The sequence below is a fragment of the Opisthocomus hoazin genome, chromosome 6, assembly GCF_030867145.1.
Source record: "Opisthocomus hoazin isolate bOpiHoa1 chromosome 6, bOpiHoa1.hap1, whole genome shotgun sequence".
Taxonomy (NCBI): Eukaryota; Metazoa; Chordata; class Aves; order Opisthocomiformes; family Opisthocomidae; genus Opisthocomus; species Opisthocomus hoazin.
Genome location: NC_134419.1, coordinates 69,728,943 through 69,740,099, shown reverse-complemented (window position 1 = coordinate 69,740,099; position 11,157 = coordinate 69,728,943). Strand labels below are relative to the sequence as shown.

At 43.2% G+C, this 11,157-nt stretch overlaps 1 protein-coding gene across 1 annotated transcript; it reads right to left on the bottom strand.

The window, feature by feature from the left end:
• Positions 1-1,381: 1,381 nt before the first annotated feature.
• Positions 1,382-10,797, bottom strand: TECTB (tectorin beta). Its single transcript, XM_009942199.2, has 10 exons — positions 10,722-10,797; positions 8,729-8,919; positions 8,164-8,306; positions 8,010-8,082; positions 5,417-5,520; positions 5,254-5,337; positions 4,903-5,065; positions 2,861-2,930; positions 1,896-1,928; positions 1,382-1,434 (listed from the first exon to the last, which is right to left on the bottom strand). The coding sequence occupies exons 1-10, from the start codon at positions 10,795-10,797 to the stop codon at positions 1,382-1,384; spliced, it is 990 nt and encodes a 329-aa protein (XP_009940501.1).
• Positions 10,798-11,157: the final 360 nt, after the last annotated feature.

Genomic DNA, 11,157 nt, shown 5'->3' with positions numbered 1-11,157 from the left:
GGGCGATGCTGCCTGCTAACATTTCAGCTTCTAAACAGCGTTGTTTTTCTCAATTACTTATAAATATGTACAGACTGAGTTTACACCAACAGCAGCAAATAGAGTTCATGGTAAGAGGGATCTGTCTGTATTTGAAAACTATGCCTGCAATGTGTGCATATTCTAGCTATGCATTATCTTTATAGCAATGAGGTTTCAAAAAGAACAGTGAGCTTAACATCCTTAATTTAATAGAATTATTCAGGAGGTTTCCCCTCTAACAATAACAGCAAAAATTCTATAATGTGCTTCTGCTGCAGTATGTACAGACACAGATACACCCATTGTGCTCACTAATGGGAAGCGTAACAGCTGTAGGCATTCTTCTCTCTTGCACATTTATGATCCTGAAAGTTTCATGGAAAAGCACTAGGAATGTTTCTTAAGCTTTCAAGATTTTTGTCCAATATTGTTTTAGTAATTACTGGAAGTAATGAACCTACCATCACTCTTGCTGAGAAATTGTTTCATGGCTTGATATTTCCTGCTCTTTAGCAGAAATTGTGGCTTTCCTTTGTGTTGAGTTCTTCTTGCTGTTTAAGAGCTGTTGTTACCCAGGTGCAGAGCTAACACCTGCACCTTGTAGTATCTAACAGCAGCTATGTCTTCAAGGAAGTGTGAAGCTCATTAGCTTGTTTTCCAACCTCAGGCTGTTTAATTTGCATCCACACCATGCAGTTATCCAGCACTAAGCCTGCCCAGTCAGCAAGACATCCTACTCCTAACAGTATTGTACCTACTGTAGCATGTGTTGTACTCTACTTAACCCATCCAATCAATGCTGACAATGCTGAGAAGCAGGAAAGAAATGTCTGGTAATTAATTCTGAGGACATTCTAACTATTGCTATGTAAAAAGCATCCTTTTCTCTCATCCTTGACATGTTAAGTTAGTTTTCATCCTATTCAAAGGCTTCACAGATCAAGCTAGGACCTTGCAAGACCAGGCCTGGAGAGGAGTTTGGTACCACGCTGTGACTGACAGGGAAGGGGGACCCTGAAGGGAAATTTGCTGTTAGAAAATGCTGAGTTTGCATATCCCTACATTCCTTATAGAAACAAGTACTGTTGGCATCACATCCCTTTAAAAGGAGGCATTGGTAGAATGCATAATCCTTGGGTTTTCACAAGTTTAAAATGCCTGCAGATACTGGGGAGAGGCAAATCTGCATTGGGATTCTCCAGTATTCAAGGCACAAAGCTCATGGAATGTTTTATTTATCTGATAAAATGGTGCACAAATATTTTTTTGTGACTTTTGCTTTGTAAAATAAACATCTTCAGTAACGAAGTCCAGTTGAAAGAGGAGTAGGAAGAGTTAAGAAACACAACTGGGCTGCGTTTTATAATAAAACAGCACAAAATCCAATGGCAAAGAGTAGGTGGAAGATGATATCTGCAAGAGAAACACAAACTAAATGTGAGCAGTCAGCTGCCTTTCACATTCTCTTCCCACCCTCATCAGTGCAACTGCATGCCCCTAATGTGGCTCTGTCACCATATCAAGTTTTAACAAATGGGCTTTAAAAGAGCTTTTTCAAACCCTCTCCAAGCAGAAATGCTTTCAGATGTCTCTGTTAACCCAGTGAAACATGCTTGTTCCTTTTTGGGAAGAGGGTGTGAAGAGAAAGTAATGTTCAATACTGGAAGTTATTGGTATGACTTTATTGTCCAGAATGAGGAGTGTGCCCAAAGGAGGAAAACAAATAACGTTGACGAATAAAATTTGATTTTGAAATATTTCACTTTCTGTCAAATTTACCAGGTCTTTCTTTGAGCTATGGGTTTTATGTTGACAGAGTCACTCAAAATCCATATTTGGGATTGATATTTTCGTTGTGATACTTTGCTATTTACCTGAGAGTGTGTAAAATCTGGAGAAACCTTTGCCTGTATAAAATAAGAGAGAAAAGAGAATACTGGGGTGGCATGTTTAATATAGGGCAAAGTGCACCAACGTGCTTTCTAAAAGCAGAACACATGATGTTTGCCACATTTTGAAACTCGGGATATTTCTTCGTCTTGGCTTTACTGCCTGAAATTATAAAAGGATCCTCAGTTCTTCTATCATCTAAAACTAATGGAGTTTTACTGGTGCAACATCCTGAATTGCAAGAATGCTGCTCTACGTGTATTTGTAATTTTAAATTTGCTTTCAGGTTGGTGTGGATGTAGTTGATAAACTGATCTAAACGGCTTTAGTGAAAACATGACTCAGGCATACCTTGTTCTAAGGACCTGTTTCAAAAGATGTGCTAGATCCACAGATTAAACCAGCTCAGGGAGAAATTCCTGGTGCCTCGGGGAGGCAGCAGTGAGAGGAGATAGGCATTGCTTTACAGTGGGAAAACCTGATGGTAGTTCAGTTTGTGTATCAGGAGGGATGGACACGAAGGGTTAAGCTACCAGCATTGTGGTTATGCTGACGTACCAACCCACAGCGTAAAGAAAACCTTTCCTGCTGCTCCTGAGCCTGACCACTCTCCCACTCATGTGCTTGTCTGGGCTGTTGCCCAGGTCAAGCCCAGGTGAGCCGAGTTTACATTGCTAACTTCGTGTGTAAGTGGTTTAGCCGTTTATCATTAATGCCAAATGGGTGCCTTTACTGACATTGTAAATGAGGAGAGTTTTACTGAGCTCTTCTGCCAGAGCCCCGAGCCTGGAGGGGACCAGCTTCTGTTCTAGACTCCTGCTGCCATGAGGGAGAGGGCTCTGGCAGAGGGGTTGGGCTCCCTCTGCTTGCTCCTGTGCTGTGACCACTGACAGTGCCCAACTTCATTGCTTCCCAAAGGGAGAAACACCCCAGAAACCCAGTCACTTACTGCGTACGGTGATCTCTGCCACTAAAACACCTCCAGTTTGTTCCATGCGCTGTTTTCGTTTGTCACAGGTCTGAAGAGATCACAGAGAAAGCCATGTATACAAAATAAAATGAAAAATAATTTAAAAATCCAAAGCTAACTCTCATGTTTCCAACCAAGGAAATGAAATCTGTGTCAATATTGCTGCATATTTTCTAGAGATTTTTTTTTTCCTGTATTTATTGGGCTTTTTTCATGCAGGAGAAATTTAAGGAGAGTCTATACAGTGCATATTGTGAGGATTTTGATGTGCCACAGCCATTACAGTCACTGTCAGTGTAAGTGCTCTTTTCAGTTGTGAGGTGGCAGGAGCCTAGATGGCTGCTGGCTTGCTCATTATAGGTCTGCCTGGTCTGCCCTTTCCACCCTGCCTTAAACAAACCTCCTGTCAAGAAGGAAGAGGGGAGCTGAGCTCCATATATTTAACCCGTGACCTCTGTGAAGGCTTCTGTGGTTGTTTATTGCGAATTATAATTGTTGCCCATTGGGTAGCAAAGGGAAGCGCTAAATCCCTTCAGTATAGATCACCTCATGTCCAGCACTAATGATGCCTGTCACAGCTGACAAGGTCTGTATTGGAGCGAGTGTTCTATAGATTAATGGTCCTTGTCCCTCCCCTGACCTTTCCAGATCCCCAGCTGTGGGCATTTTTTTTACAAACTCAGCGTGTGGTAATTCTGATTATGAGTTGCTTGTAAGCATAGCCCCCCAGCTTGGTTTGACCTTGGTTGCAGCAGACCACCAGCTGCATTTCTGAGATGGAAGTGGACTCCAGGGATGTTAGCTTGATCGAGCAATTATCCTTCACTGGAGGGTGAGGAGGGAATTCCACCCTGTGCCTGTAAGCATGATGTAGATGTTTGGCAGTAGGCAGTGGTGTCAGAAAGGCAGATACAGAGTACTGGTTTTGTGTTTTCTTTTAACCCCAGATAAAAAGCTGAAGGAATGTTTAAAAACAAACAACAAAATCTAAGCTCAGAGTTTTTCTTTTGCATTTGAAACTTAGCATTTCTAATAATGCAATTTAAACAAACATGGAGGTTTTGCACAAATCAGTGCCCCCTGCTTAGCGCTGAGACTCGGTAATAAATTACTGTCTTAATTTGGCTCCTGGACTGAGAAACGGTTTAGAAAGAAAAGTTGTTTTGACCAGGAGTGATGCTTTCTCTTCTCCAGCAAGACGTATTTTTTGCTGAAATGACAGTGTGTTGGCCAAGGTGTATTTTGGGCTTGGATTTCAGGTTAAATCAAATTTAACTTCATTTTATAGCAATGACATATTCATTGTGTGACAAAAAGAATAGCGAAGCTCTGACTTACTGAAAGAGGTAGAGAAAAGTCTTTAAGGAAAGACACTTGAGTCACCCTCACCCTTGTATCAGTTGGTGCAAGCAGTGCGCACCTCCCCATGCTAAATAACACGCCTGCGTAGCACACCCCCCGCCGTTCCCACCTAAGGCCACAGGAACCTGCTCTTTGACCTCAGTTCCTGCTCCAGTGACAATTTATGTATTTTGTGCAGAATAGGATGGCTGCAAGAGAGGTAATTTGCTGCAGCTCGGCAGGATAGTGGCGAGGACTCCCCCTGGGAAGAGGGCTGGGAGGTTTTGTTTGATGAGCGGTGGGCTTTGAGCCAGGTTCCCAGGGCGCCCTCAGCACCGAGATACTTGGTAAAATAGCAAAAGCCTTACTTTTTCCTTTTTTTCGGGCTTGTGTTTAACTGTAGCTGTTTGTCAGACAGGACTGTAGTTGGGGATATTGACAAGAGTTGAGTTTTTAAATGGCTACCGTATTTCTCAGTATGTTTAAACAATGTTGCATAGAGCGCCCGTGGCATGCCAGGGGCTGGGGTGCATGGCTGGCCACTCGGGTTCATGCGTGGCAGTGGCTCCAGCTGCCGAAAGCTCTGGCACCAGCTCGGCACCCAACATACCCTCAGGAAGGTCTCGACATCCTCTGCCTAAATTTAGCACCGTGTGTTTCTCTGGAGGGGGAGGCCTTACCACCGGGCAGGAGAACTTCTCGCTGTCGCAGACATGCGTCTCGCAGTGCAGCCAGACCTTGGACAGCTTTGGAATGTTACGGAAGCGGAAAGCATTGAACTGGAACGTCGCCCGGCTCGTTTTCCCGTTCTCGTGTACAAGGATGGAGTTGTCCGTGGCACACCTGTGTTGTGCACGGAGAAGCAGTGTCAGAGCCTACATGGCTTCCGTGAAACATCTCTTGAAGTCGTGGTCTAATGGAGGCATTTGCCTTGCTGTGGGCCAGCTTCTCTTTTGCCCTCTCATCCCCTCGCCTTGTTGCCATCCTTGGGGCTGGGCTGAGGTGCTCACCCAGGTCCCACCAGCACCTACCCCTTGGTGATCAGAGGCCAGTGGATCTGGTAGAAATACTCTGAGGAGGGAGTTGCCCAGCAGTTGTTGAGAACAACTTTGAACCTGGGGAGACACAAACCCCAGGTTAGCAAGGAATGTCCTGATTGCCAGTTTAGTAATTATTGCTGCTTCCCTTGCCTACCTGTCACTTAAGCCCTTAGCTTCCACTCCAGCAAATATGTCAGAACCAATTTCTGATGTTTCAACGACGAAAGGGGCTTCTTTTATACTTGAAAACTTGGCATTCTTTGAAAGACAAAGAGAAAGGCAGCATACATTACTAGAAACATCCAAAGCAAAGGCATGTGGCAACTTCTGACAGCTCTGGAGAGCTCCAGAAGTCTTGGTTTTTATTACCTGTAAACTCCTAACTCTACACCTAGTAGTAGGACTATTACAAGCACAAGATGGTGTTTAAAAATCTTTTTGTTAATGTTTGGCTTATAATGACAATAAGCAACAGAATTTGATGCAATTTTGGTTGTGGTAAGTGTTGTATCACAGCATGGGAAGCAAGCTTGCTGCTGCTTCTGGCACACTAGAGGTGGTGGGGGAAGCTGGGGGGACTGAGAGACTGGAGATGACTGTATGGAATGGGAATGGGAGATAGCCACGTGTCAGGGAAAAGGAATGAAGACAAACAGAAATCATGTGTCTGTATGCAAAGGTCCAGCACTATAATTTATACTTGCGGTCGCAAGCATGGTGAGAGCTGAGGGGGCAAGAGCATGCAGCAAGAGCTCTGCCAGCTGTAGTCACTCATCCACTAAAAAGCCAGCCTGCTAAAAGCAGTGTGTTTGGTGGTGCTCAGGTGAGAAAGTTTGGTTACAAATACACTGAAGTACCTACCTTAAATCCCGCTGCTTTTTATTGCATAAGATCATAACAAAGCTAGCACCAGAACTATATGAAAAAGTAACAGGTTTAGTCACAGCATTGGTTTGATTAGTTAAATCTACACAGCAGGATTCAGGTGTATGTAGTTCTGGAGCTGTTTGACTATCTTTCCCTGCTGTGCTTGCTCAGTTTCCAGGTACTGATTTGTTTTATATACCTTTCCTGGCCTACATGGCGAGGTGGCTGTGAGGCACTACGGTATTCCCACTGCAACATCTGATAGATTGGATGTGCTGAAGTTAAGGCTCAAGGCTGTGTTTAGATTAGTGATCCATGGCTGTTAAGTGCCCTGAGAAATTCTTATTTACGCAATGATTTCTGCTGAAGCAGAGAATTTGCAGAAGTACTGTCACAAAACTCCTGTCAGTCCGTGTGCTAAAAGCAGTTGAACCTCGTGTAGTGCTTCTTTTTCCAAACTCAATTGCTGTACATTGTTTTAGGGTACTATCTTGTTTTTCTTCCCAAGTTTCAGTGTTGAAGGTCAGATTTCCATTCAGACTCCAGCCCCCCATGCTGCATCATAGTCCTTTTCTGTTAAAGGACAGGTGAGACTGAAGTGTTTCTGCTGGGTTATGCTGCAGCTTGGATGCTGCTTCTGGATGAGGAAATGGGCACATGAAGCACCTGGAAGTATGGCCCACATGAGACAGGGGGCTGTCAGGCAGCAGCAGAGCAGAATAGCAAGGCAAAATAAATCATTTCTTTCCATTTTGACAGAAAAAGAAAAAGAACATTTCATGTAAATTAACCTTTTCTTCCCAGTGAAAATATGAACAAAATAACAAAGGAGTGGTCTATTGGCTTTCTGAGTGTGTTCTGTACTTGTGCTCTGTGGGAAAATGTATTAGCAACAGCTCAGCCACTCCCTCCTTGACACCTGTGAGCCCCATGGCCATTAGAACAAAACAGTCGTTTGGGAAAAAAAAAGTACCGGAGATAAGTTGCTCTCTGTCCATCATTTGTTTTTGCAGCCTTTCTGTCAGGAGCTGGCAGGGAGCAGTGTGGTGCCTCCTGGGACCTTGCCAGTGTGCACTTACCAGCGTGCCATGTATCAGGAGAAAAGACCATGGGGGTTTTCACGTGGCATCCCAAGGCTGCCAAAATGTTTAGTGATCAACTGGTGCCCAAATGTAGGGTGTGGGGGGAGAGATTTCCACCTTGTGCTATATACTCCCTCTACCTGGCCTGTAAATTTAACACAATATGTTATCTGTTGTGCTTCTTCTAGCCCTGCTAGAGTAGAGGGGCAGCTTTGGTGGAAAAAAGACTACAGGATCAGGAGCTGGCTGCTCCAGTGGCACAGTGGAGCCGTGGGAAGGAGAGGGACGTTTCAGAAGATTGGGCTGATATCCAGTGATGATATTTTGTTGGAAACAAAATTCCAGCATGACCTAAAGATCTCTGGGGAACACAAAATAACTGTCAGGGGAGAGGACCAGGAAGCAAGCTGCAAGAGAAATGGATGGAGCTTTGCTGTATCTATAGAGACTATGTGATAGCAGCGGTGCCTGCAGATGCATGCTGCTCTTTGAGTGAGACTACAGACAAGTTTTTCTTTTTCTTATAAAACCTGTCGGTGTGTTAGAAATGTACCTCTCAGCAGAAAAATCTGCCTGATTTGGAGGGATTAAAAGAACAGTTGGCATGTGTCTGCTCTGTTCAATTTAAGTATATCCCTGTTAATCAGCAGAAACAAGGACCCCTGCAAACCCCACTGTTAGAGGCTAGTAATGTGCTCCAGGACACACAGAAGTCAGGAGCAGCAGCCCATGTTCCAGCTCTTAGGCTGAAGCCTGTGAAAAATGAAGGCAAAAAGCTGGGTGGCAAAGAGCACTTACAGAGTAGAAGTTGAGGGACAGCTGACTTTCAAATGAGCCGGAGCTTCCATTCTTCACATGGACGGTGGCCACTCTGGGGACATAACAAAGTTTCCATCTGAGTGAGATGTGGTGCTGAAAATGGGGTGAGGTGCGCTGCCGGAAGAGGACATACCTTTGGTCAAAGGCAGCTTGGTTCACCAGGTAGTTGGCATTGTATGTGCAGGTGAATGAGTAATTCACAGGCTGGCTCTTCACGATTACTGAGGAGTCGTTGGAGACGATGGAGTTGTAGAAGTGATAAATGGGGTTCTTAAACTGTGGATGGTGAGACAGAGACATGGAGGCAGTACTAAGTCTTTGAGGCATCAAGAACAACTTCATACTTTGAAACGTGAAGACTCTGTCTGGTGACAAAACACCGTCCCCAAGGAAATATGGTTTTGTAGCTCTTTATATGCTGTGCTGCCTATATATGTGCCTCACTGTATATATGTTCTGAGTAATACAGGTGCAAATGGGTGACTGACACACAGGCTAATATCACTAAGCCTGCGAGTGTTTTGCCTGTAGATGCAAAGCACGAATATTTCATCCTTCCTTCTCCCTGATACTGGAGTTTGCCTCCTCTTTCCATCAGTACTTAAAGCCCACTCCAAGCTGAAGCAAATGGGACTCTCTCAAGTGAGGCCAGCTGATTTCTAAGTCCAGCTCGGAAATGTTGACCTCGATAGTCTTACCTCTGACTGCGTCCCACAGTAAGATTTGTTTTTAGGAGACAGATCCGGGATTGTGAATTGGTAGTACCCTGAATCGTGGATTCCATTGTAGCAAATGCCTCCAAGTGCCAGCTGATTAACCTCCCATCCATAAGGACACTCCGGAATTTTGGTAATGATGGTTTTAGGATAGCAGTATACCAGAATTACATCTGAAAGGAAAGCAATACACCTAGAGTGATATTCAGTGTTGTTTTTCTTTCAAAGAGGTGGGTCTGCACACCTACTTTCCATTGGGATTAAACTTCTGTGAGGAGGGGTGTGTGCTGGAAAGTCTCCTAATGTGAGCAGCTTTTACTACACAGAACTGACCTTTGGGTTGCTAAATTCTGTCCTTTTTGGAAGAGTTATGTCTTTGCCTTCTAATCAGTGCAGAACTTCATGTAAATTTTTTGTTTTTTCTGGAATAGCTGATTAAGGAGCAGAGACACTGCTAAGAAACCTGAAGAGAAAAATTACTTCACTGAAATCTGTAAGACTGTGCTGCAGACCTGGCTTCTGTAGCACCACCAACTTTGTAAAAATAATATTGATGAAGTTGTTTATTAGGCTTCAGTGAATCTGTGGCTTTTTCTGGCAGTGTTAGACCTAGGCCACGATAAATATTTTGCCCTTTCTCTCCTTGCACTGGCATTGCAGCCCTAGCACACACTGAATTTTTACAATTAGCAAGTTAAAAGCTAAGATCTAAAAATTAATCGAAAAGCCTAGCCCTGTTAATAGCAATAGTAAATGAACTGAAATCTTAGCCCCATGAACAGCAATGGTTAATAGCAGTGCAATATGTTTCCAGACACGGTGATTGCTAATACAGCCATGAATATTGAACACTGTAACATACAGACTGATTGCTTCACGGTAGCAGAATTGGACATTTTTCAAAGAGAATCAGGCAACGCAAATTTGAATGTCTGTTGGGAATTTAAGGGGCAAATATTGACTAACCATTAGTGACCTGAAAATTGAGAAAGACATCCAATTACTGCAGTCAGAGAAAAGGCACCCTACCTGAAATTTATTCAATTATTTATTTTAAAGCCCTTGACACTCTCATTTTTATGATAAAAGCCTGATTTTGCAGCCTTTCCGTATCTGCAGAAAGTAAGGGAATACTCAGGGTAAGTCAAATAGGGACCTTAACAACTCGCTACTTTTTGGTCAACAAACCTTCTGCGCACGCAGGCTGACTCTGCTTGTGGTGATGGTCAGATCTGTAACTCTGGTGACTTTACAGCTATGAAAATTCCTGCAGTTCTGAGAAACTGCTTGTGTAAGCGAAGGTGCTGAAATAAATGACTAGAGGGACAAATACTTAAGATATACCGTGAAATTATTGGCAGTAGTCGGACACCAGTCATGCGCACAGAAAGCAATCCAACACATTTCCGAAGCACATTTCTTAATTGTAATGAATTCTACATTACAGGTCTGTCTGGCACCAGATCATTTGAGTTTCTAGGTAGAAATCAATGTGCAGTTAGAGCCTCAACTTCAACGATTTTTGAGTTTTTCTTGTCTAATATTGCAGTCTGTTTCAGGAGTTCAGCCCAGCACATTCGTTCACCACTAGCCATCTGATTGCAGTCAGTGGGACTAAAGCCCAGCTTGGCCAGCAAAGATCTGCTGCATCTAGCCTGTGCTATTGCAGATAATCTCTAATTGTTGTTGGTTTTTTTGCCATTTTATGCTTGAACTCTGCTTGTGCTTAACTTTATTGGACTATGATTATTGCACAGAGTTAAACATGCGGCAAATTTTCTGTGGGGCTCAGACTTCCGTGGTGCTTGCTTTTCTGTGCTAGCTGAAAGCAGATCAATAAACAAAATGCAAGAATTAGCTCTCCAGAATCTACAGTTTAATTTTCAGAAGAAAGACCTTTCCACTTTTAAATAGAAAAAAACCCTTTGGCAGGTTAATTACAAGAGAAGATCATAGGAGCTTTAAGTTATTTTACCTGCTTTATTTGGAATGCAAGGCCCTGCAAGAGTCTGAGCCAAGATGACCAGCAGATAAATAGTAAGAGTCACCATTTCTTGAAGTGATCTGAGGACAGAGGGAATAAAAGCTGAAATTGTCTTTGAAATTGGAAATTAAAAAAATTCATTGGCTGCAGACCCAAAACTCTAGCTAATGCTAAACGTGTTCTTTTTGCAGAGAGAAACAAAGAACATTACTGATATTCTGTTGCCCAACTTAATTGCATCTAGAGGGTAAATATTTCCAAGGCCATTATTATTGCTGGGTCCCTATTGTGACAATTTTACTATTTCAGTTCAGTGGTAGCTTTGAATTACTCTATGTTTTTTTTGTTCTTGTAAAGAGTCTAAACCTAAAGCATTAGTATAACCAAGTGAAACCGAAACACTGGGATCTAAAAAAAAAAGAGGCAA

Bases quoted from the DNA above. Each gene is read 5' to 3' on its own strand.
- TECTB (XM_009942199.2), bottom strand. From the start codon at position 10,797: ATGGTGACTCTTACTATTTATCTGCTGGTCATCTTGGCTCAGACTCTT. The intron at 5,521-8,009 runs GTAAGTGCTCTT...TGTCTTTCAAAG, and splicing joins TGTCCCTCAACTTCTACTCT to AATGCCAAGTTTTCAAGTAT. The intron at 2,931-4,902 runs GTAAGGCCTCCC...TGATCTCTTCAG, and splicing joins AGAAGTTCTCCTGCCCGGTG to ACCTGTGACAAACGAAAACA.